The sequence below is a fragment of the Phodopus roborovskii genome, unplaced genomic scaffold (assembly GCF_943737965.1).
Source record: "Phodopus roborovskii unplaced genomic scaffold, PHOROB, whole genome shotgun sequence".
In the NCBI taxonomy this organism is placed as follows: domain Eukaryota; kingdom Metazoa; phylum Chordata; class Mammalia; order Rodentia; family Cricetidae; genus Phodopus; species Phodopus roborovskii.
The window spans coordinates 4,177,631-4,205,150 of NW_026126432.1; the positions used below are offsets into that span (position 1 = coordinate 4,177,631).

Sequence of the window (27,520 nt, forward strand, 5' to 3'; positions counted from 1 at the left end):
TCTTTACTCTGTGTATTAAATACCCTATTGTCAACAAGTCAAACATTTTGAAACAGGGACTCAAATACCAAAGCTTATTACTATGCTACTCTTCAGTAACTTCACTCAAATAAGCATAATAAGCATTTGTAATGCAGTGGCAAAAAAAAAAAAAAAAAAAAAAAATAAGAAGCTAAGGCAAATGTGTTACATTGTAAGCATCTAAAGGAAACAATAGTTTCTGCCCTTTTCACTGGCACTGGCTTCAATAACCCAGATCTGCCACATCTCACTTCAACAAGAAGACTGAGAATACACAATTAAAAAAAAAAAAACCACTGACAAATTTAAATATTGGCAGGCATATATCAGCTTTCTTCTAATACAAACAGAAATAGCCACTATCTTCCATTTAAAGAATTATCCTTTATTGGGTGTTTCAGGAATTGAAAGGAGGCCCTTAAAACACCCAGTAGCTGTATCTTTGAACTTTTTAACCCCTCTTGTTTCACCATATTCACTTGACATTTGACATGAGACATTTAATGTGCAAACTGGCAAAACAAATGTGGAGGGACTTCTTGAAATGATGTGCCCAATCAATTCAATGCTTTATAGTATCAACACTTCACCAAAATGAAATAATTGGCCTTAACAAAACACAAATTAGACCGTACTTTTTCAATGTAGTATGAAGAGTATAAGGGTACCTCGTCAGTGATATCACTGGTGATCAGGGAGTCCTTAAGTTACTAATAAAAAGGAACATTCGTGTAGGGCTCCATTCATTTGGCTTAAGATTACAGAATTCCATTGTATTGGCCAGGCCACTGCACCCCCTCAATCAGCTCTCCCAGATTGTCTCCATTCACCCAGACACTGCATTGCACCCAAATGGTTCTCTTTGTATACAATTTGGCACTGTATTATATTCAAGCATTATATTCAAGTATTACCTCCAACCTATGTCATAGGAACTTGGGAAGTTATTCATCTTAAGAAATATGCTAACAAGTGCACCTCGATATCAGAATCATTTTATTTTTAAACAACAGGGAATGAGATGGCTGTGCTGGAATTAACTAAAATCCAAGGAGCTGGGTACACCTGTGAGGGTGTCCTTCTTAGTTAACTCATTTGCAGTGGGAAGAACCACTATTAATCCAGACCTTTTGAGGTGGTAAGATCCACCTTTACTCTGGGCCACACCTACTGGTGGAAGCCCATATAAGGCACATGGAAGAAGGAAGTGCTATGCTCTTTGCCTGCTTGCCCTTGCTTTGACTAGCAAGTCCATTCCTTCAATGGCATTAGAGCCTACTTCTTTGGGATTCCAGAAAATACTAAAGACCAGCTGAGACATCCAGCCTTGTGGACTGAGCAACTACTGGATTTTTTGACTTTCTGTTTGTTGATAGACAGCCATTGTTGGACCAGGAGGACCAGAGCTGCAAGCTACTTATAAATCCCATATATATTCAATCAGTTCTGTTCCTCTAGAGAACCCTGACTAATATAGGAAGTCTCACAAACACATAGTTTTCAAAATTTCCATGGGGTATAGTAGGAAACATCCATTCTGGGTAGCAATCACCATTAACTGGCTTTAAATAGTTTGGTTTTCTATTGCTGCACCCTATCTTTCACTAGTTCCTTACCACCCTTCAGCTAAAGAGTGTAGGACTGACTCAATGGACCTGGAGTTGTTTGCAGGTCATGTTGCATCTGTGACGGTACTGTCCCATGTGCTAGCATCTCATGGCCACCGACAGAGTAAATTGACTGCTTTTCCACAGAGCATTTAATTTGGTAATAAAAGGTTCAAATTCCCTATCATCAAACACCTAGTATTGTATGGGGGATGATTTTTCTTTTATATTTGGGAATTTGGGCGTCGTTCTTTCCAAACTACTTAAGGGGCGCTGTCATGGGGGATTCTAAGAAGATGCAGAAATCCTGACTGTAGTCCCTAAGGCTGCTTTGTCCAGCTGTTTTGAATGTAGAATCACCTGTTACTCTGTTTCAGGTGGTCTGGCTTGATCAAACCACATTAGTCTGGAAGGAATCCACAGCTTTTCATTTTCTGTGGAAACAAAAATAGAAATCCTTTTCCCCAGTAACTCGTCCTTGAACTTAAATTTTGGAGTCAAAGTATTTTTTTTATTTATTATTTTACATGTCGATCCCAATTCCCCCTCCCTCCCTCCCTCCTTCACTCCCTTTTCTTTAAAATTATTGTGGGGAACTTAACCCAGACGAGGAAGGATGGAGACAAATCACCTTTTAAAGGTATGAAGACAGGTGGCTGAAGAGAGTCTCAAATTCTAATCCCAGATCTATCAAGCCCCAAATTATATAATCAAATAAATACTTAAGTGCTATAGACTTTTGGGGTCTGGGTCTTAACCTGTAGCCCAGGTGGCCATTGAACTTGTGATTCTCCTGCCTCATCCTCATACATGCCGTGATTTTGTATGTGCACCACCATGCCTTGCATAGATAGACATATATATCATCTGTAGTGTTACTAGATTGTAATCTGATTCACCCCTGAAAGCAAATCATCTCCAGAGCTTGGATAGAGTAGAGAAGGAATGATGAGTCAGCCCCTCTGGGTGGCTGAAGTAGAGGGGACTCAAGCAGGAGAACCAATGTGTGAAGGTGCCGTTGAGGGGTGGGCAGAACTGCTCACTTGCTGGCACAGCTCCACTGGCACAGCAGGTGGAGAAGCTGCATTCAGCAGCTGAGTGACTCATCTCCAGGCATGTGTAGGAGACAACACCCTGCCCCTGTGCAGTATTTATACTCCAAGCCATAAAAGCAAGGCAAACGGGTTTTCTGTTCTTGTTGTACGAGTTTCTGAGCTTAGCACATTTCTACCATTCCTCAAACCTTTTTAGTTTTACTGGATAGTATTGTAGCTGGCAGTTAGGAGGAGCTTCAAATTCAAGTCCCCAATTTAGCTAGAGCTGGAAATTCCTGTCTTTGAGTGGGTGTCAAAGCTACCTCAGTGTTAGCAATGTTTCTGAAACCTACAAGAGGCTGCAATCTTCGCTCCCACTTATTTCCCAAGTCTTATGTATCTTCCTTCTGACTTACATTATTTCCTCTTAAAAAGAAAGTACCCTCAAGCCCCTTTTAACATAATTTATGTGTGTTGATGAGGGATGGACAACCATGTCAGAAAAATCTGACTTACTGCTTCTTGGCATATACACCTGAGGGCTGCATGATCCAGAGTCTTTTCAACAAGATTTGCTATCTTGTCTCTATTCTCATAGAGACCAATTACAGAGCTAACCTGTCCTTCTAAAGCATAGTGTCAACTTTGTTAATTTTTAAATAATGGTTGTCTGATGCCTGAACGTTCAGCTATGTAAATCAAAGTCCTTCGTTGCTTGATTCCTGTGGAGTTTGGATGTGACCCCTCCAAGGTGTACTGAGACAAGCCCTTAAGAGGTAGGTGATCAGGCCATGAGGGCTCCTCTCATTAATGGAATCAAGAGCCCTATAAACAAAGCTTCACAGGGTTTTGGGAGACTGTTCTCCCTGCTTTGTGAGGACACATCAGCACAGCTGGTATCTTGACTCTCAGGTGCACAGTGTAGAGAACATGCTCTTTATAAAATATTTGGTTTATTTTGTACTTGCAAAACAAAATGAACTGAGATGGGACCTAATCTACTTTCACTCTCCTTTCCTGAGACATTTTCTACACCAGTGTTTAATTTCCACTACCTGGGCCACTTGCTATTGCCCAAATGTGAGCTGACTGTTTCAAGTTCCTGGGCCATTATCTCTCAAATGAACACTGCACCAACCTCCCATGTTTCAAGCCAACATGGTGTAAGACTCAGTTTAAGGTCATGAGGCCTCCTTTAGCTGTCTTCTAGCCGATTATGTTTCTTTCCTTGATAGCACTAGGTACTTTAATCTTTTCTCAGTTTACCCACCATTACTATGTCTATGCATGCTAAGAACTCCAGATTCTGTTAGGTTATGAGTATGGAAGGTATCTGGTTTTATATGCTTCATACTAGTGAAGTCTTAAAGACATGAGTAGTTCCGAAATAAATAGGACATCTACCCTGTAATAATGCTCTAATAGAGATGTGCACAAAAGTCTACAAAGTTTCCATATTCAAAAGACTAAAAACAAGCAGGTGGTGGAGGCACATGCCTTTTTATCCCAGCACTTTCAAGGGAGAGGCAGGCATTTCTGAGTTCAAGGCTATCCTTGTCTCTAGTGTGAGTTCCAGGACAGCCAGAGCTACACAGAGAACCCTGTCTCGAAAAACCAATACATTAAAAATTAACAAAACACCAAAAGACCAGAAATGGTGTGCCACTTTTGCAGGCAGCAACCTTTCAAAACCTTACTATTATGCATTACAAATAGGTAACTTTCTACGTAGATACTGAGAAGGAAGTAAAGAGAAAAAAAGTTACAAAGAAATTAGAATACAAAAAATAAGGTACAGAGTGGCACCAAGACACCAAACAACATTGAGTATACAAGGAAATCAGATGTTTCTGATTTCCTAAAATTCTTTGGATGGTCATGTAGAGGGTAAAGTTGGTCTGCAATTATAGTTCATCAAGTATTCTGTAAACCAAGATAATGGGTCCTTTTACCATTCAGTCTAGTAATTTATCTTTCTAAGAACAAGGGCCCCTCTGGTCCACCCAGCCCTCCTCACAGGTTAAGGGTTCCACCATGCCCCCCAGTGATCTGCTGCACTTCTTGATTTGTCCAACTCCTGCCACAGGCATTAGAAAAAGAAACAGAATGGAAATACAAGATAGCTTGTCTCCTCCAAAAACTACTAATCCCTTAATAATGGACTTCAATGAGAACAGCCTTACAGAATTTAAAAAAAAAAAAAACCTTCAAAAGAATGATTAAAACTGCACTCAAGAAACTCAAAGAGACTAGAAATAATTTAATGAAATAAGGACAATACAAAATATGAAAATAGAACTCAATAAAGAGAATTACTGATGAAAAGCCAAACGGAAATGATGGGAAACAAAAAGCTCAATAAGCCAACTAGAAACTACATTGGAAAGCCTCAACAACAGATGGCTCTTGAAGAAGCTGTTGGAATTGGACGGCAAAGTAAAGGAATTGGATCACTCAATAAAGTTAAATAAGAATTTCAAAAATACATGAACAGAATGTGAGGGAATTTTGGGATAACATGGAAAAAACTAATCTACAGATTATGGACATAGGGGAAGACTACCACATCAAGAGTATGAAATATATTTTCAATGAAATTACAGTAGAAAAACTCAATACTTAGAGAAAGAGATGCCTATGCATGTACAAGAGGCCTACAGAACTATAAACAGACAGGAACAGAAATTCTTCATATCATTATTACAGCTTACATATTAAAAACTCAGAATAAACAAAGGCTTCAAGAGAGAATTGTCAAGTCATTTATAAAGGAAAGTCCTTCAGAATAACAATCAGAAAATGTTAAAGACAGAAGAGCTCAGAAGGTGTATTCTAAGTTCTGCAAAAGTGGGTACTGGCAGCCCAGACTATTATACCTAGCAAAGCTAGTTATTAAAAATCAAAGGAGAAATAAAACCATTCTATGATAAAAACCGATTGAAGAAATTTATGACCACTGAGCCAGCTCTGCTGAATGACACTAGAAGAAATATTTCAGTCATGAGTCTTTCCAAAGAGGTCATAGAAATACCACAAAATTAAAATGACAGGAATTAACACCTGTCAGCAATAACTGAATATAAATGATTTCTATTCACCCAATAAAAAGATAGAAATAGCTGACTGAATCAGAAAATAGGATCTATCTTTTGCTGCCTCCAAGAAGCACACCTTAACATCAACTATACAGAGGAAGGGATGGCAGCTGTATTCTAACATATGACAGACTAAACAAAGCTTGTCAGTGGGGATAAAGTCTCTTAATATGCATGAAACTAATATCAAGAGGATATTATGATTTTAAACATGCGTGCAGCAAATAAAACACCCAATTTCTTTTTAAAAAAAAATAGTGACACTGGGTTACTTCAATATTTCAGTCTCTTCAAAGACAGATCATCTGAACAAAAACTAAACAGAGAAACACCAGAGTCAAATGGATCTAAAAGTCATCTACAAAATATGCCACCCCAAACTTGAGAATACACATATGTATGTATGTGTATATTTATATGTAAAATCTATAGAACCAATATAACCCCCACCAAAATTCCAATACAATTCTTCACAGAAATTGGAAAAATAACCTCAGAATTCACACAGAAACACAAAAGACTTAGGATAACCAAAAAAAAAAAAAAAAAAAAAAAAAAAAAAAGTCCTGAACAATAAAAATACTACCAGAGGTATTGTCACCCGGATTTCAAGATATATTAAAGAGCTGTAATAAGAAACTCAGCATGGTACTAGCATAAAAACAGGCATGCAAATTAATGGAATATAATTGGGGACCAAGATACATAAGCCTTTGCTCCCATGTCATCTGACTTTAAGGAAAAAAACTCCACACTGGAAAAAACACAGCATCTTCAACAAATGACACTTCTCAAACTGGATATCTGTAAGTAGAAGAATCAAACTCGATCCTTATCTCTCACCCTGGGAAAAAACTCCAACTCAATGTAACCTGATACCCCAAATCTAATAGAGAAGGACTATGCTTCAACTTACAGGGGCAGGAAAAGATTTCCTGAAGAGAATCCTGGTAACAGAGCCCTTAAGACCAGCAACTGACAAATGGGACCCCTCATTAACCTAAAAAGCTTCTAAATATCAAAGGACAGAAGCATTCAAATTAAGAGCAGTCTTCAGAATGGGAAAAACGTCACCAAATTCATATATATATATATATATATGACAAAGGTTTGGGGTCTACAGAAAACTCAAAACAAACAAGACAAAACAAGCAAACAAAAAAAAAACCAAACATCAAGAAAACCACCAAATTAAAAATTAGAGTATAGAACTAGAGTTCTTGAAGAAATATAAATGGCTGAAAAATATTTTTAATATTCAAAATATTAGTCATTAGGGAAATGCAAATCAAAATTATTTGAGATTTTTATCTTACTTTAATCAGAAGTGCCAGAGAGAGAGAAAGAGAGAGACACAGAGAGAAAGAGAGGGGGGGAAAGGTGAGAGAGAGAGAGAACAAAATACCAATGTAGATGTGAGAAGAGAACATTTATTGCTGGTATTTAGACACCATGGAAATCAGTATTGATGTTCTTCAAAAAGCTACACCTACAGACCACATGTTCTGCCTATGTCATTCTTATTCCCAAAGGACTCTCAGTCCTATTACGAAGATACTTGTTCAACTATGTTCCTTGCTAATGCATTCACAATAGCCAAGAAATGGAGACATCCTAGATATTCATCAACTGCTGAATGGATAATGAAAATGTGCTGTTATGTTATACAAAATGGAATATCATTCTGTTGTAAAGAAGAAAAGTAAAATTGTGAAATTTGCAGGCAAATGGATGTAACTAGACAGAGTGAGGTAACTAGATCTAGAATGACAAATATGACGTCTTCTCACTTATAATGGATGCTAGATTTGAATTTCAAATATGTGTATCTGAATTGGAAAACTAGTAAGGGGCAATGGCAGGGTGGATTTCAAGAGAACACACATGGTTATGAATGGGGAAAAAGAAATATGGAACAGGAAGGATTAAATGGGGGAATGGGCAGGGAGAGGAGTAATCACAGTAAGGGATAATTAACACTTAAGGTCTTTGAAAATTCCATATGGAAGCTTACTACCTTAGAAGCTTCCTAAAAAAAATTAAGTAAGTAAAATGTGTGTGTGTGCACACACATAAGAGAGAGACAGAGAGAGAGAGAGAGAGAGAGAGAGACTTTATGGAATGGAGTTTCTCTGTAATAAGGAGCAATGCCTCCCTCAGATACCACAGACTAGTAAATAAAAACCCCAGTGCTAGGCATGGATTACCTCTTTTCAACCTTTTTGGGTGGTCAGTGGGGTTCCAGAGATCCCCAAACCCACAAGCAATTACACTGTTCTTGGTTACCTTATAGAACACGAGGGTAAGACCCTATTGCTGATGACAACACATACTTGAAATCACAAGACAAGGAGAAGTCAAACCAGTATCAACTTAGAATCTTAATCCTTATTGGCTAGCTTCTGTTCTGGAAGGTGCTATGCATACTATCCAGGAAGAAATACAATCAACGAAGTTGCCATGCTGTGAAATCTGAAAGCTACAGGAACAGCGGGCCCAACAAGATATCCCATTGAGGCAATGGTGGTGAGAATGATTGAGCTTAACGACAGCTTCACAAGGCAGAATTCTTGCTTGATACCTTTACCTGGGCCAAAAACCTGTCGCTGGTTATGTCACAGGTCCTGGTGAGAGATTCTAATACTATTATTTAGCTAAATGAAAATAATGATCACTGCCCCTCAGTTCTTATCTAGACCTTCATGCTTGTGTGTCTCTCAACCCTCTTCAAAGAAGCTTCTTTTTACAGTAGAAAACAACTAGTACAGAGAACTACAACTAGTCAAGGTGTAAAGAAACTATCTCCCAACTCTATATGAGACATCTATATCACACCCTAGCAGTTCAGGGATCATGATGGAAGACAGGATGGAAAGACTGAATGAGCAAGAGTAGATGTTTACAGTGAAATGGTATCTGCCAGAAGAACTCACAGTGGCTTATGCACAAGACCTGCATAAGATCAAGTCAGATAGAATCCCAGCACGGGGAAGAGGCTCTTTAAGTGCCACCACTGGCTAAGGAGCTATTGGTAAGTGGTGGCTGCTAAAGGAGGGAGAATCAGTTTCTTCCCAGATGTAGCCACATGAGAGGCTACCCATATTCCAATAGCTTTTTATATACCCATGCTCACTAAATTAACTCAGTGGGTTTAAAACACTCGTACTAGAAGTTGGTTGGTAAAGAATAGTGCTGGTGAAAATATGGGAGAAATTGGAGGGGAGTGCATTTGATCAAAATGTATTTTATTCATGTATGAAATTCTCAGAAAGTAAAATAATGAGGCCCCTTTTGGTAGAAAAAGATACTATGCCTCCCACAGTACTATTTTATAGAACTGACTAAAATATAATAATGTCCACATACTAAACAGAGGTTCAATAACACTTGAATAAATTGCATTTTGCTAATTCCCATTGAAAAACACATGAACAGAAACAACAGATCTTATTTTAAATTCACTGTTCAACTTCAGTCAGCATGTTGACTCAAATATTCCATGAAAAAAAATGTTGCTCTAACTTCTGTGTTTTAGAAAAAAATATAAAGGAACTTACTAATAAACAAGACTAACAAATTGAGCACTAGTAATTAAGTATCAATTTAAGCATACCTTTGCTGTGCTTTGCCAACACTAGTCTCAATACTAAGATATTTCCTTATGAAGCCTATACTATTTTGTTCACTGTAACTGATCTTTGATAACAGTTTAGTGTCATACAGAGTTCAGCTCAATCTAGGATGCTAAGCATCTTGGTGAATAGCTCATTCTTTACCTGTGCTATTCAGGACTTTAAAGATTTTTTTCCTCCAAGTATGGCTCTATAAATAGTAATATCTTAGCTCATTTTAATGTGGGAAAATATTCCCATCTCTGAAAAAAAAATGAGCATCTCCTACTACTTGGAAATAGCACTTAACACTTCTCCTTAGAGAATTATTTGTTATGAGACAGGGTCTCTCTATTAATCCATAAATCTCTATGTCTTGAACTCTGGATCCTCCTGCCTGAGTCTCCTACAGTGCTAGGATTATGGGCATACTCCACCATGCCCAGCTTGAGGAACATTCTTTTGTTGCTTAGCTGTAAGCTAGTTTCACTTCATCAAAAATGTTACTATAGCTGGGCAGTGGTGGTACACACCTTTAATACCAGCACTCAGGAAAATAGAGGTATGCAGATCTCTGTGAGTTAGAAGCCAGCCCGGTCTATAGGGTGAATTCCAGGACAGCTAGAGATATACAGAGAAACCCTGTCTCAAAACAAACAAATAGTTCTGATAGTGTGCTTATAGGTAAAATTTGTGTGTGTGTGTTGGGGAGAAAAGGCTCATCACAGTAGTTTTGAATTTGCTTTATTATCAATACAGAATACAAAATCTAATATTTAAGGGAGATTTCTTATTCCAAGATAAACTCACACTTGCAATACTAAACTTTAGCAAATAACCCATTCTATACTTTTAAAATAGTTTGATAGTGTCATTAAGTCATTATCAACTTTTTGGTACAATTTGTGTTTATCAAAACTATGGTACTATAAGTGCTAACAGTCATGCTTGAGTTGCATTAACTGTAGAAGAAAGCTGATTTATGTAAGAGTTACTGATGACAACCCTTGATAAATGTTTAGGAACTATTTGCCATACTATACAATTTCTGAAAGATGGGATTACAGCTGTCCTAAGCAAACAGAAATTTAAAGATACTTCCATTTCTCAGACTTCACATTATACAGTGTTCATCACAAGTGTTAAGATTTTTTTCAACAGAAGTAACATACACTACCTATAACAAAATGCCTCACTAAATGATTCTGGGTCTACGTGGGAAGATAACCCATTTTGTTTTGACTTTTAATACTAAAATCTTGAAAAAGTCTTTTCTTTATTGCAAAATAAACACTGTAAGAGACACTGACAGTAGTAACACACTATCAAAATATATAAAAATGGCAGCTATGCAATTATCATGTTTTTGTACATTAGAAATAAGCACTTCTCGATTTACTCTCCTGATGAACCAACTCCAATATCAATATTGAGGAATTCTTTGATTTTATCATATAACACCAACACCAAAGCACCACCTGTACCACGAAGGATGTTGGAGAAGGCACCACGGAAGAATGCAGCAGTTCCTTCATGATGGTATATTTTCATAAAGCAGTCTATGGTTCCTTTATATTGCCGTTCGGACTCACCGCTCTATGTTAAAAAGACAAATAATTTTCTATTAGTTTCTTATCTTTTAGGATGTTTTAGGAATCAGCACTATGGATAACATTAATGCTGTGTTCAGTTAATGAGAATATACTTAATACTGTACTGAGAGAGTGAAGAATGTTCACATTTTTCAGAAACATTTGAAAACTGACCATACACTGTGTTTGCCAAACATTAAAGGAAATCACATACACCGTGGTTTAATCTCACCACATTTCATAATTAACTGAAAAAAGTAGACAAAAATAAACACTAGGAAAATATGTTTTGCCATTAGGAAAATATTTTTTAAGAGAAAGCCTGGAAAAAAAAATGACCCCAAGATTCTTTAAATTAATCTGTAGATGCTGTACTAGTGATAAGTTTATAAGGGGTTAAAAAATGAATCGGATTTAAAAGCTTTATAATAAACAAAACAGAACAAGTAAGTAAGCACAAGTCATAAAGGAAGCAGAAAACAAGAGCTTTTGATTGGGGAGGTAGTGTAGAGCTTACTTAAGTGTGAGGACCTAACTTCAGACCTCCAGAACCCACTTGAAGCCTGAAGTTCTAGGGCTCCTGTAGGGGATGGGATGGAAACTGGAGACTCCTGGAAGTTCAAGGGAGAGCTAACCTGTTAGTGGCAGGTAAATAAGAGGCAGGTCTCAAGCAAGGCCTGACATCTGAGGTTGTCTTATGACCTTTATATGCATACCTTCACTCACACAGATGAATGCAGAAACACACAAAGATGTTTTAAATAAAAAATAATGAAAAAAATAACATGAAAAGTTAAATCAGTTATTTGAAATATTTTGGGGAAAATTTTCTGTATGTTTTAGAAAAAGAATGGCCTCCAAATTATTATAAATGTCAAGGACAACATAAATGCAGGTGATCTGAGATTTAAAACAATAACATATAACAAACTTCATGATATTTTTAAAACTCAGAAAACATAGAAAATTAAACCTAAAAAACATAATTTACAATTTCCAGGAAAATAAATCCTACAACTATAAAATTATTGCCTCAGAGATGCAACTGTCAAAGTCACTATCACAAGGAAAGTTGCATATTCCATGGGTTCTACTCCAGTCAATGAGATTCTGCTTTAAGAAAGCTGATTCTGATCACCTAGGCAGTGTGCATTCCTTTGTTAGGCATTCCTAGGTCCTTTACACATTTATTTTTAATCATAAATAACTGTGTGTCTTCAATACAGCACTGAGTTTGGATGCAGGTTCTATTTGTATCACCAGAATTTAGTGTAGACTAAGCAGTCAAACATTTACTGAACAAATGAATATAACACGTAAGAAATGGAATACATAAAATTTAGGCATTTATGTTTAGAACATAGGTTATCATAAATATACCGCAATAGGAAATTATTATGCTAATAGTCTATAACTGAATTTCCTTGAGGTAATATTTCAGCTCAGATGGATATCTGGAAGCTGGAGATATTGCTCAGTAGTCAGAATGCTTGCTGAACTTTTAAAGGACCTAAATTTGATTTCCAGAACTCATATGGTGGCTCACAACCACCTGTAAATCCAGTTCCTGGGGACCCGAAGTCCCCCTTCTGGCCTCCTTAAGCACCACTAGGCACATAGCTGGCACACAAACATACACAAAGGCAAAAAAAAAAAAAAAAAAAAAAAAACATCAAACAGTAATTATTCCAAAACAATGTAAAAAGTTGGATATATTCATCCAATCTCTATCACTCTTCTCACTCCTAGAAGCAAAATGAGTAGTAGACTGCTTTGTTCTCATAGCAGAAAGGAAAAAAACTTTGCTGGCTGCTTGCTCTTTTATAGCATGAAACAATACAAGCTGGAGTATACAAAGTAGACAAATGAACTTTGCCTCTCAGCTAAAATGCCTCTGAAATCCAAACACATCACATCTACATGTAAGACACAAATTCAGTTAAGCTTACAAATCCATTACCTGCATCATCATACGTCTTCTAACGGTGTCAAAGGGATAGGAGAGTATTCCAGAGCAGGTAGTCACAATTTGAGCAATGATAAAAGAGACAAGGAATGGGGTTTCCTTTGGTTTTGGCATTAAGCCCTAGGAGAAAAAAAATGTATGAAGTAATTAATAATCTAGTTTTCCAAAGCATCTTAAATTCTTAATTCAAAGGATATTTTTTATAAATATATGAAAGATGATGACATAATAAAGTACAATTAAAAAAACATCTGAAGCTGAGAAAGTAGCTCAGTGGTAAAGTGCTTGCCTACTAGCATGTAGAATCCAGAACCACGGTTGAAATCAAATCTAGCTGGACTACATAACAGCATTTGGTTAGAAAAGGTATGATGTTCACACATGGTGATGCTTCAGATTTATGGAAATAAAACATATATTCTATTAAAATCAGACTCGTTAATGGTACCTAAAACAAAACGTCAGCATCCACTGACCAACAAAGGCCTTTCTTGTATAGCTGAAGAGTGAAAAGATGCCTGATGATATTTGACGAGCACCTTTACAGCTCCATGCTGGTGAAGAAGCATTTCTAACTGCCACTACTGCAGGAGATAACAGAAAGGCACATGGAGAATGCACAGGACATCTTCTATGATTATATGATGCATTTGAGATGCAATTTCCAATAATGTAAAAGCTTCAAAAACACGCTAAACTAAAAGAAACATTTCCAGATCACAATGTTATTTAACTACAATCATGTTATCAAGAGAGGAAGAGGAGTAACATGAAAGTCAACTGTAAAATTCCTCTCAACTTTTAATAAAAAACACTGATAGTATTTTAATTGATTCCTTTAGGAAACATGCTATAGTGATTAAGAGCAAAGATGCTTTGTTTTTGATTTAATAAATACCTATCTTAACAATTCTTAGGTTATATATCTTTAAAATAGGCACCTTAAACTTACAAAATAACTTGAAGTTGTTGAGTACTTAGTAAAGTTTTCTAGAACTAAGTACTGCATATGGAAGTGCTATTAAAGTCTGAACTGAAAAGGCAAACTACAAAGCAACCTGAAAAAAAGTAACAGAATCTAACAGTAGCCACTGGTTGAATCAAGTCACGTTTAAATTAGCCCTTCCTTAGTTTACATGCTGATTAGCTACATAAGGTGATAATAAAATTAATGTAATCAGAAAAAAGTTAGAACATGTCTTTTTATCTGCTGAATATATAGAGGCCCAAGCAGTGCACTTTCTATGATATCCTGTTTATGTTGTACAAACCTTAAAAGCGTGCTTGCTTTGGCAGCACATATACTAAAAACCTTTAAAGCTTCATTGCTGACAAAATGTTCATGTCAGTTCAGTTATAATAGTTTTAATTTAACTGAATTATATTCATATAATTGTCATGTATTAAGATTAAATAAAATTTCTTCTCCATTTTATCATTTATTTGTATTTATGTTATTAAAGTAATTATATGTTAATTAGAATATACTAATTAGGACAAAAAACAAGCCATGTACCCAATAGACCATTTAAAGTCACCAAATTACCTTAACGGTGTCATAAGCTCCAAAATAAGAGGCTCGGTAAACAATGATACCCTGAACGGAGACACCAAATCCTTGGTATAGGCCAATAATTCCATCTGACTTCGCTATTTTCATTATACAGTCCCCTAAACCCTTGAATTGCCGTTGCTCAGGACCTAAAATAAAACAATGAAAACTATAAGTAACATTTATATCAAAGATCTTAAAGTAATTAAACATTTTAAAGATTCAATAATCTGAAAATTTCTAACTAAAGGACACAAATAATCTCCCCATTCATTCAAGGTTTCAGTAGGTATTTTAAAAGTAATTAAGTGGAAATATTAATCTCTTACAAAAGTAAGCAATTTGACTTGAAATATTTCATCAAAATTATAAGGAATTATGAAAAACTATTGAGAAAGAAACAAAGGAAATCTCCAAGGTGAGAGTTTTACTCTCACCAAACAAGAACCACTACAAACAAGTAAGGCATACAGAAGGATCCATGAGGAAACAAGTTATAGGCAAGCCTTAGGTTTACATTCTTGTTAAATGTGCATTGGCAATTTCTCTTTTAAAAAGAAAGAAAGAAAAAAGATATTCAAGCCCAAAGACTACATATTTGGTTCAGAATAAATTGTGTAGATTAGGAACTGGAAAAAAATGGCTGAGCAGTTAAAATAGTGTTTGCTGCTCTTACAAAGACATGAGTTCCATTCCCAGCACTCATGCTAGATGGCTAACAAGTGCCTGCAATTTCAGTTCCAGGGATTGAACATCCTTTTCTGGTTTTTACCCGGCACCTGTATTCACACGACATTCATTCACACAGACACATACACATAAATAAAAATAATTCTAATATAACATATTTGATAACAATGTCAATACATAATAGTTAAAAGAACAAAGGAATAGTTAATACTTATAAAAACTGTACCTTTTCCAATATCAACACCTAATCGGGTTCTGGCAAAATCTAGTGGATACACCACACACAAAGATGTTGCTCCAGCAGCTCCTCCAGAAGCCAGGTTTGCTAGAAACCACCTCCAGAACTGAAACATTCAAAATTTAAAAGCATTAACCTGTAGAATATGACTTTTCAAAATAGCTGAATTACTTTTCACAAAGGTTAAAAAGCAACCTAATATTTATAAGCTTCTCTTATCAATATCTATGACAATTTGCACATTTCCTATGGGGCCTCTTCCCCATCTTGCTCCTATGCTGGGGACACAGCCCAGGACAGCATTATGAGTTTATGGGAATAGAACAGCATATCTAAACTAGAGCTGTTAAGGAAAATGCAGGATACAAGGCCTTTATAACCACAAAATAGAATCAAATCAAACAGAAATCAAATGAAAAAAATCTAGTCAAATTCAGTCCTAATGTTTCTAATATTACTTTTAAGTCTTAGACTGCTTTGAAACTCCTAATTTTATCTTGGCCTAGAATGTCCTTCTCATTGCTTTACATAAACAAAAACAGTTGTTACATCATGCTTTAACTTCTATTTATTTTGTGACATCTCTCCTCCCTAGCCTTGCAAAACTCTCTATAACCATATCACCTTCCTACGAATACTTAAAATGTGAATCATAGGACCAAGGTTTAAAATGTGTTACTACATTCCAGATTTTTATTTTAAAATTGTACTTAACACCTTTTCAACTGTAGATCCTTATATGTATTTACATTCCTTCAGATTACAATCCTTGAGGCCAAGATTGTATTTAATACATTTAAATACAATTCACACCTCATCCTTGAATACAATTCAACAATGGTTGGATACACAGGGCTGAATAATCCATCACCAGTTTTAACTTTTATGACCTCCAAAGTCAATCTACATCCTTCCTAACTCCTTGAGCCCTAGGTACCTTTTAATATATCTCTTTATAGTGTCAATTGCAGAGATTTCATATGAATGAAATAACACAATATATAAAATCGTTTGTTTTTTCCACTTGATGCTTTCAAGGTTGATTTATGTGGCAACATCTAATACTATACTTCATCCTCTAAGTGCCAAATGATAGTGCTATATGGATGGACACATCAAATTTTGTCTGTCAACCAACTGTTTTCATTGGCTGGTCAGATTTTTAGGTCATCTGGGTTGTTTTTTGTTGTTTGTTTTGATTTTGTTTTTTTCTCAGAGCAAGTCATGGGACTTTGCCCAGAGATGTGTGATCAATAATGACGATATAGGTAATGCCACTTACTGTTTCCTTACTGGCACCTTTTAAGTGAAATGGATCTGTACTACTGTGTATCATCTTATATTATCACAGACAGCCAACTGTACTGGGAGATTACATGTGACACAGGGGTGTCACTAATCCACAGAAATCTGGCAATAAAAGATGAGCTGGACCAGACTTTCTTAGGAACCTGACATGAGCAATTAGAGTCTATGCAGTTAGTAAAAAATAGATATGGAATTGTTATTCATTTTTTGATAAATAGATACTTGAGTTTTTAAAATCTAAAGATAGACTCATTCCCTGGGTGGGGTGGGGGGAGAGAAATCACCTATATATAAACACATTTGGTGTTATAGGTAGTGTTGACACACCATGGATCCCAAATTAAGATCCCCTGACCTAAAGAAAGGCCATCAAAAATCACTGTGATATTAACCTTGAACTTCAGATTATAAACAAGTTATCCCATCCTTGCATGTCTGGAATGAATCCCACTTGGTCAGAAGGAATACTTTCTGTTCTCTCTCTAATGTGCTGCTGGATTTCATGAGCTAGAATTCTGTTGAAGGGTTTTCTTTGGTCTATGTTCATCAAGGGTATCGCCTTCTCATTTCTTTTTTGTTGTATCCTCTGTTTTAGTGTAATGGTGACAAAGGAGGTGACTGGCTTACATATTCACTGTACTTTCCAGTCTATTCCTAGTTATTAAAAGTTATTAAACCTCCAATACCATTATTGATTTTCTGTTTGCTATGGTGTGTGGGGTGTGTGTGTGTGTCCACGTGTGCGTGCATGGACTGAACAACGTTGGGTGTCATTCCTCAGGTGCTATGTATACCTTGCATTTGGGGGTGGGGTGGGGTGAGTCTGAGTGGGGTGAGCTCCTATTGACTGGAGCTCACTGATTAGGCTGGGCAGGCTGGCCAGTAGACCCCAAGGGTATGGCGGTCTCCCTTTCCCAGCATGAGGATTACAAGTGGACACAACCAGGTTCCAATTCTTTCTTTAAAAAAAAACTCAGATTCTGATTCTGCAACAAATACTTTGTCTACTAAACTTTAATCTCCCAAGCCTTACTCACTCTGTTTATTACATCATTTTCTCATAGCTTGACCTTTCTTGTCTCAGCTTCTGTGCTGGAGATTAAATCTGAGTCCCACACATGCAAAGAATGTGCTCTACTACTCATTTACACTCCAGAAATTCCTCTCATGATTCATTTCCATAAAGGAAAAACAATTCATTTCTTCAGGGAATAAGCAACCCAGTGGTAAGAAATACAAACTTGATGGCTGTTTCTTTATGCTTATGAGAAGCAGTAATTATGAATTACATTTAGTATTTACTCTGGGAAATAATGTCATGAGACCAATGATCCTTTGGTTACTTAAGCTAGAGATTTCACAAAACTTGTTGAAGCTAATATAGTTTTTATAACTATATATATACATATATGTATATATATACTAACTTGTCAACATTTTATGTGCTCCATTTTATTATTTTTAAAGATACCACTGTTCCTTCACTCTAAATAAGATATTATAGGTAAGATAAATTCAATAGTTTTTTTGTAAAATTTTAGACATATTGAAACATAATTACCTGTTTTTCTTTATTAACTCCAGACATGAATAGTTGTTTGTATTTGTCCTTAAAAGCAAAGTTTAATGCTTGTGTTGGAAAGTATCGAATAACATTTGCCAAATTGCCACGCCAATAACTTAAAAAACCTACAGAATCAAACACACAAATATATTTTGCATTAGTAAAGAATGTGTTTTAACACTTTTACTGAAGGCAGAAACAGCAGCATTAACTATACAGCCCATCCCAATTTTATTCATTTCAAACATAAAATCTAAAGAACTTATCAAAGTATTAGCTAGGCAAACACAGGACTAACTAGTCAGTGGGAAAGAAGCCTCACTAATAACCTCCAGCCACATCCCCAAACCTTGATACTAATTCCTACAGTAGTAAAGCAGTTATGTGTTAGTACACTGCACCAAACAGATCCACTTAGGAATTATACATACAGTCATGAGAATTAAAAAAGCTGGAATTTACAAAAGAGGGAGAAGGGGGATTCTCAGTGGCAGAAGAGGAGTTGATCCATTGTATTTCAAGGTAGACTCTCTTAATCTGTGAAGTAATAATCTCCCACCTCAGTTCTTCAAGTACTGACCACTCAACCCTCATGACTCAGCCATCATGTGACTTGAAATGCAGAGCTCCCCTGGAACATGACAGTTAACTCTCCCATAATCTTAATTATTTTCAGCAGATGGCAAACTGTCAAGTGTTTTGACAGTGTACTTTGAATAGTATATCTCTACCCACACTAAAGAGTACCCCAAATCAGGCCTTTAAAAATAAATATTCAAAGGACAGGGATTTCATAAAATGAAATGTTTTCTTATACAGGACTTGAAATGGGGAGAATGCAAATTAAAACCACAGTTATTTTGTATCTGTTAGAATAGCTGCCATCAAAAGACAAAAATATTAGTCAAGTATGTAGGAAAAAAAAGAACCATGTATGGGATTCTCTACAAAACTAAAAGGCAGAACCACCACGGGGTCCACAATTCCACTCCTGAGTACATATATAGAGGATCTAAAATAAGATGTTGAAGATGTCTATATTTGTATATGCAGTGCAACAAACAACAGCCTAAGCATCCATCAGCAGATAAATTAAGAAGTGTAGAATATATACACAATAGAATTACTGTTCCTTAAAAGAAAAAATCTGGCACTTTACAACTATGAACATGAGAATATATTGGTGCACAGACCTGCAGCCAGACATTATGTGCAAAGAATTTAAAATAGAGTTCACCATTGGGTCCTTCCTCTTGGAGATTGGGGAACCCCTCGAAAGAGGGAAAGGAAATATTGCAGGAGTCAGAGGAAATATAGGACACCAGGAGAATATGGCCCACTGAAACAACTAAGCAGGGTACACACAAGCTCACAGAGACTGATTGACAAGCATGGAGCCTGCAAGGGTCTGCATCAGGTCCTCTGACTATATGTAGTGTGGTGTTTTTGTGGGCCTTTTAAGAGTGGATGCAAGTGTATCGCTCTCTCTCCTTTTGAGATAGGTTTTCTCAGCCATGGCTTTCCTGGAACTCTGCAGACTAGGCTGGCTTCCCAAGTGCTGGGTGGGATTAAAGGTGTGCACCACCACTGCCAGGCTGTATCTCTGAGTCTTGTGCCTGCTTTTGGCAGTCTTTTCTTCTTGCTGGGTTACCTTGTCCCAGCATAGATATGACAGCTTTTTCCTTGTCTTATAGTTTCCTGTTTGGCTGTCATCTCTTGGAAGCTTGGTCTTTTCTGAAGAGTAAAAAGAGGGGGAATGGATCTGGGGCAGAGGGAAGGTGGGGAGGAACTGAGAGGAGTAGAAGGAGGAGTGTTTAGAATGTATCATATTCAAGAAGTATCTATTTTTAATAATCATAAATGAACCTGAGGATATTATGCTAATTGAAACAGGAAGGTATGGAAAGAAAAATGTCACATGGTATCATTTATAATAGACTCTAAAAACATGGTGATTCCCAGAGGTTGGGGAGGTTTGTGTCTGGGGTTAAATAAATGGAGAAAAGTGAGATGTTGGTTATATGGGGTGAGTAAGTTTTGGGTATATAACACGAAGTATGCAAACTTTATGAAAGTAAGCAAACAGCTCCCATTAGGATGGGAGGGATCCCAGAGCTGGGGATCCACAGGATGGTTACTATTATTAATAGCACTGGTGTATACTTCAAATTTACTAAGAGTGAATCATAACACTGAAAATATACAAAATGTTTTAATTATATATGGTTATTAATAACTTAATTTGCTTGATGGTAGTTACCAAGATAACACACATATGAAAACATTTTTCCTGTACAAGGTAGATGTATAATGTCAAGATTTCCATCAAGAAAGGTAGAAAAAACAATTTTGAGGCAATATTAGCAAGAAAAATAGTAATTTGCTAGATATTTCTTTTAACTCATTTACCACTATTACCTACCCACTATGGAGTAGTATTTTCCCCTTTATCCAGATGAAGTTTTGGGTTAAAATGGCTTCTAGGGCTCAGAGAATTTGTTCAGTGTAACTTGTAATTATATAGAATTAGAACTAAAGCACAAGCAGTTTGACAGAATAACTCACATGTCCACAAAAATGTTTATCATATATATGCTCCCTCATATATATGCACCTGAAAGACTAACTTTCAGGTGTGGTAGTGCACACTTTTCTTTAACCCCAGCATTTGAGGCCACCTAGAACTACATGAAAATGGGTCTAAAAGGTGTGTGTGTGTGTGTAGGGGCGGGGAACTGTCAAGTGGAAGTAAAACAAAAAAATTAAACATGAGGAATTTAAAAAAATTATAAGGGAATATTTATTGTTAGTTAAGAATTGTGCTAAATTACAGAGGATGGTGTAAAACTCATTTTTGGAGTATTTTTAGTGGTATTTAAGTTCTTATTGGTTAATAAAAACTTTCAAAAACAGAGCTACACATTTGTTTCCAGAATCTGACCTCTGAAAGAAAGAACTCAGAAAGTGAACTCTGACTGTGCAAATGACACTAAGACTTACTATTCTAGACCACAGCCATAGTAAAACATTGATACTACACTAGCAAAGGATAGAGTCACTTGTTTTTTGTTGTTTGTTTTGTTTTTTCAAGACAGGGTTTCCCTGTATTGCTTTGGAACCTGTCCTGGAATTTGCTTTGTAGACCAGGCCAGCTTCAAACTCACAGAGATCAGCCTGCCTCTGCCTCCCCATGTGCTGGAATTAAAGACATTCACCACCAATGCCTCGCTCTAGGGTCACTTTTAAAAGGTTCAGAAAGCACATTTTTGTAGGAGTATTTCCAACCAATCAAGGGAGATTTAAACTGAAAAAGACCAAGAAACTGGTTTGCAGTCACATGAGAAAGGTGCTGGTCTTCCCAGTTTTTCCACGGCTCACAAACACATTTGATCATTTTAGAAATAGCTAATTCAGATCATGAGTTATTTACTGTAATTCTGACTACTGTACCAGATGTTCATTTTATAAAAGAACAGAAGAGTCTTGCAGCTTTGGTTAACACACTGAACACAAATGAAGTTTTCGAGACAAAGGTATCCTTAAATCAAATAACAGTGGGTCCTTTTTCCCCTCTTCCTTTCTTTCTGAGACAGGATCTTACTAAGCAGCAGTTCAGGTCGTCCTTGAACTTGCAGGAGTCCTCCTGACCCTTGTTTTTATGTTATTGTGTTTTAGGATTATATCTCTCTGGACTGGACACACAAAACTTTCCCCATAATATTTCAAAATGCCTCTAGATGGCAATGCTCTCCCTGCTGTGAGTTATCCTGATGCCTTAGTAACAATGACCCACACAGAACAGTTTCTCAAAGTTCTGCTTATGACTACGTCTTGAAGGTAAAGATAATGAAGACCAGAAAAATATATAGAATTAACCGAAGCTGTAAGAGTTGTATTTCAGGAGTTGAATTTTAAAAATCAAGAAACACGTTCTCAAAGTTTAAAGAAACCCTAAAAAATATTTAAGATACAATAGCATTGGGAATCATAACCTGACTAGAACACTTTATTAGAGCCACTTCCTTTTTCAAAATAGGCCTCCAAATGTAGATTTGACAAGCCCTTGAACTTGTTATCATTCTGTCTGTTCCTCCATATAGTCAGTATATTTTTAAAAATTTAGTTATAAACTGGGTGTGGTGGTTCATGATTTTAATCCCAGCACTCAGGAGGTAAAGGCAGGTGGATCTCCGTGAGTGAGACGGCAGCCTGGTCTACATATTTAGTTCCAGCCAGAGCTACATAGTGAGAGCTTATCTAACAAAACAAAAATTAAGTAATTAAAAAAGTTATTTTGTGTGTATGAATGTTTTGCTTGTATTTATGTATGTGTACCATGTGCATGCCTGGTGCCACCAAACCCAGAATACAACATCAGACCCATGGGACTAGAATTATAGATGGTTATAAGCAGCCACATGGATGATGAGAACCACACTCAAGTCCTCTACAAGAAAGCATGTTCTTAACCCTGTGCCATCTTGTCAGCCCTGCAGATGGCTACTCTATGTGGACTTTAGATACTGCCTAGACTCCACTCTTAATCCCCTACGTTCTACTCAATCATCAGGAATAGTTGTAATCACATCTCTAGAAATAAAGTACTTTCCTCAATCCCCATTTTCTTGTTTCAAGTGGTGTGTCTTAATATGCTGCCCAGGCTGTCACCCAACATTTTAGCTTAAGCAATACCCTACCTGGATAGAGACCATTGTTCTATTATTTTGAGAAAACTCTACTATAGACCTAGTAGCAGCAAAAGGAAAGGACTGCTCTGGAGTTGAAGCCATTTCATTTCCTGCTCTGAATAAACATCACATCTATTTTCTCTTAAAGTTTCTACAGGGTTTTCAATAGCACCTGAATATCTAAATGGATACAAGACTTCTGATAAGCTGATTACCTAACACAGGAACAATTTCAGCAATGGATCATGAAGGGCTTTCATATCATTTCAATATTAATAAAAAAATTCATACCTAAAACAAATTTGAAAAAGGAATACTGATCTTATGGTTTATTTGTATTTTGCTTGGTGTTGTTGATGTTTTTCTGTTTAACTTTAATTTTTAAAAATCATGTTAGTGATGGTGAAATGGCTCAACAAGTAAAAGCACCTGTTGTCAAGCCCAATGACCCGAGTTCTACCACACCCCCCAGGACACTCACAGAGCAAAGTGAGAAGTGGCACCTGCAAGTTATTCCCTGACTCCACATCTATGCCATGGCACACATGACTGCAAACACAAAGCCACACAAAGTAGTTTTAAGTAAATGATTTCAGAAGTGACATTAAAACACTACTTGTCCTGACTGCTGAGTTTTGACCTACTCTAACACTCTGCACAGAGAGAACTACCTTGTTGGGAGGCCTGGTCTTCAGTTGTTCTCTAAAATAAGCAGAGCTTTTTGAGATTAAGCAGCAGAATACTCAGAGGCTACAATGCATCCATATGTGTACTTCTCAGAAGCTTACTACTTCAAGAAACTTTGAAGCCACTTGGATACTAGTTAATATAAAGCATCTTGCACCCTGGGAAGTCATATACTCCTTTTTTTCTGAACTAGGCACAAGTATACTCAAAGCACAAATACTGATGTTAACAGACCTATACGGAAAGGGCAGGCTAGGGTGTCACCTGCAAACAGGATGCATTTAAGGCTTTCTTGGTGTTGAGAATGCCTGTTAGATGAGTGAGGACACTAAATTCTTGTAGGTTAGAAAACAGATCCGAACAAGGGGGAGCTTGTGGACCCCAGACTGATTGCTAGGAAACCAGCATAAGACCAGCCCAGAACCCCTGAACATGGATGTCAGTTAGGAGGCCTGGGCAGTCTATGATATCTCTGACAATGTATGTCAGATGTATCCCTAGTTCAGGAACTGACTTTGGGAACCCGTTCCCCATAGAGGGATACTCCCTTAGCCTAGAGACACGGGGGGAGGGCCTAGGTCCTACTCCAAGTGACTTGACAGACTTTGATGATCCCTCATGAGGCCTCACCCTCCCTGGGGGTGGGTGGTAGGTGATGGGATGCAGTGTGGTGGGGGTACAGGGTATAGGGAGTATGGGAGAATTCGAGGGAGAGGGAACTGGGATCGATATGTAAAATAAGAAAAAAATTAAATTAAAAAAAGAAAAGAAAAAAAAGAAACGGATTCTCAAAAACAGGCAGTAAGATTAATTCAAGTTCTATGCCAGCTTGGTCTACATAGAGAATTCCAGGCTAGCAAGCACTACATAGACCTTGTCTCAACAACAAACAAACAAAAAAAACCCCAAAAACCAGTGCCCCTGCATTTTTTACCAACACAACACTACCAGAAACCAAGAAACAAAACAAAACAAAAAACAAACAAACAAACAAACAAAAAAAAAACATCTGCTAGGCTATAGCTGACAGCTACCTCTACCCTACACAACCCTTTCTGACTTACCCTCCCCCTTTCTTTCGTATTGCTCTCTTTTCTCTGGAAAACACACCCTTTCCCACCGAGTAACACAATTCCTCAGCACCACCCCTCGAGTGACCCCTTCTTTGGATGATCTTTTTCCCCTGGGTTACTTTTTCTCTGGATGGCTCCCTTATTTCCTCTGAATCGTCCCTCTGGTGTCACCCTGCCCCTAAAGGCTTCCCTTTTCTGGATAACCCCCTTTCTGGTCATCTTCTCCCTTCTCTAGGTGACCCCCCTTTCCTCTGAGTCACCACCTCGGGATGAGCCCCTTTCCTCTGGACCACCGTTCCTATGGGTGACCGACCCCCTTTGTCTTTGGGTCGCCTCTCCCCCTCACCCGTGTCTGGGACACAGAGGCCAAGTGTGGCACCATACGCACCCTGCTCCCGGGGAATGCGCACCAGGCAGTCCACCATGCCCTTGTAGCGCGCCTCGGGACTGATCTGCTTGGAGGACGCCTGCACCTGCAGCAGCAGCTTCACTCGCTCGATGGGTGCCACCGCTGTCTTTGACACGGCGGCCGCGACCCCGCCGGCCAGCAGGTCTTTCGCGAAGGACACAGGGTCGAACAACCTCTTCTTCGAAGGCTGCTTCTTGGAGGAGTCACTCGACATGCTGGACAGAAGACGGACAACCGACGGCTGCAGCGCCACACTAACACCTGGGCGACAATAATGAGGACCGGAAAACCGCTTCGGCTTTATCCTGGCGGGAAAGCGGCGGCGCTAAGGATGCTGGGAGAACAGCACATCGGGCACGGGCCTGAAGAGCTGCGCAGGCGCGCCCAACGGCCTTGCCACCAGGCGTGGCGCACGTGACCCCAACACGTGTTTCCAAGTGCGCACGCGCAGTATACAGGTGCCGCTCCGAGTTGGGGGGTGGGGGGGGGCCGAGGCGGGTGATGAGTGATCCTCCTGGGTGGAAGGTCCTTCAGTCTACTTGTACCCTATGATTAAGTGCATCGGATTCAGTTCGCAGTTAGTTTCCGGCTCTCTTCTCAGGAGCCACACTCTAGCCAGATGCTGCATGTGTATATTACCAGCATGTGTAGGCTCTGTTGGCTTCATGAGCCTCTGGCTTAAATAGATGTTACAGTCTGCTTTAGCGCAGACCATTTGTCCAGTCACTCTGGACATCAGATTTGCTATTTCCTCCTCAGAAGTCAACCTATTTTATTTAAACTGGGATATTTGAACTGAAATCTCTATTGAATAGTGGTTCTGGACTGAAACTAAACATTCAAGGGAGATAGACAGTGGCATTATGTGTTGATGGTTTGTTTAAATTGATTATTAAGCTAGGCCCTAATCATTCCAGCAGGTGTTATGGAAAATCGGGTTTTTCTTTGTAGCCCTGGCTGTCCAGGAACTAGCATGTAGATCAAGCGGCCTTGAACTCATAGAGATATGCCAGCCTCTATTTTCAGAGTGTTGGAATTAAAGGCATGCATCATCACGCCTGGGGCTCCCTTTGGGAAATCCTACTTTACAGGTTTAAGAACCAATGACTTTCTTAAGGAGCAATCCATAAACTATTTTTTTCCTCCACAGAACCTTTCTTTTAAAACTTTAAAGTTTACAGAAACCTTTTTTTTTTTTTGCTATTGTTACTAATTATAGTGACAAATGCCAAATGAAAGATCTTTTAAAATGTACACTTACCCAGTTAAAATGAGAACTCTTGCAGAGTACATCAATAAATTTTGAATTGCTTGTTATTATTATTTTAGTTTTCAAAACAGGATTTCTTCGTGTAGCCTTGGCTGTTCTGGAACTCGCTCTGTAGACCAGGCTGGCCTCGCCTCGAACTCACAGAGATCCACCTGTCATTGCCTTCCAAGTGCTTAAAGTGCACCACTATGGCCCTTGAATTACTTTCCATTTGAGCCTCTGGAATGCCATAAAGCGTATCTAAAAGTACATTTTTATTTTTAAAAATTTGTTTCTTGACAGTTTCATATATTTACTGACTTTTAGTCATTTTCACCCCGGTTATTCACAGGGAATCGTGGAGTTGGCCTGGTGTAGCTTCCTTGAGAATCATATATCAGATGTTTTTCAGGTTAGAGTCCATGGCTCCTGGGGGACTGTGTGCCTTTCAGTTCCTGAGAAACTGAGGCACTCCCTCAGTAAAGCATTCAAGCTTCCTTGTGTTTTTGTTTGGTATGTGTGTGTTTTCCCTACAAGTCAGTGAAGCATATAGAGCCTTGACAGGACAGGTGGTCCAGCATTTTAACTCAGGGGTAAACAGCTGGGTGAGAAATGCTGCTGGTCTTTCTCCTCAAGCAGCCAAATTGCACCTTCCTGCACTATGGCAGCTAGACACCAGGGAGGAAGCCTAAAAATACATTTTCCAAAATTTCAGACATATATAGTATTGTTATATACTTTTGAAAATTTAATACTTGACAAAAGACAGTTGGAGTAAACATTATTGCTTTGGTTTTGGGCAATATTACACATGTAACCCCTAGAAAATTCATTCTATTTTATCAGTAGGAGAATGAAAATGAAAAAAAGCAATTCAAGTATGAACACCATTGAGAAAGAAGTTTTAACCTCATAGTGTGCTTGAAAGGGTCTCAGTGCAACAAACCTGCCCTGTCACCACATTTGAGGATTCATCAGAAGCTGGTAATACATTCAAGCTGCTTTGGTAAGAATACCTCTTTCCTTTTTTTTCCCATCAAATATACCAGATCCCACTATGGCAGCATATACATATTCCTAATTGTTTCTTAAAGCATGTATGATAGTTTTCAGTAAAGAGCCTGTCTTACCTTTTA

At 37.8% G+C, this 27,520-nt stretch overlaps 1 protein-coding gene across 1 annotated transcript; it reads right to left on the bottom strand.

Annotated features, from left to right (window-relative positions):
* Positions 1 to 10,522: 10,522 nt before the first annotated feature.
* Positions 10,523 to 25,353, bottom strand: Slc25a31 (solute carrier family 25 member 31). Its single transcript, XM_051185657.1, has 6 exons — positions 25,115 to 25,353; positions 18,276 to 18,403; positions 15,395 to 15,512; positions 14,473 to 14,627; positions 12,921 to 13,046; positions 10,523 to 10,964 (listed from the first exon to the last, which is right to left on the bottom strand). Exons 1-6 carry the CDS (start codon positions 25,347 to 25,349, stop codon positions 10,764 to 10,766), a joined length of 963 nt encoding a protein of 320 aa, XP_051041614.1. The 5' UTR covers positions 25,350 to 25,353; the 3' UTR covers positions 10,523 to 10,763.
* Positions 25,354 to 27,520: the final 2,167 nt, after the last annotated feature.

Excerpts from the sequence above, each read along its gene's own strand:
- Slc25a31 (XM_051185657.1), bottom strand. The coding sequence starts at position 25,349 with ATGTCGAGTGACTCCTCCAAGAAGCAGCCTTCGAAGAAGAGGTTGTTC. Across the intron at positions 18,404-25,114 it reads GCGCATTCCCCGGGAGCAGG|GTTTTTTAAGTTATTGGCGT; the intron begins GTGCGTATGGTG and ends TTGATTCTGTAG. Across the intron at positions 15,513-18,275 it reads GAGTTAATAAAGAAAAACAG|TTCTGGAGGTGGTTTCTAGC; the intron begins GTAATTATGTTT and ends TGAATGTTTCAG.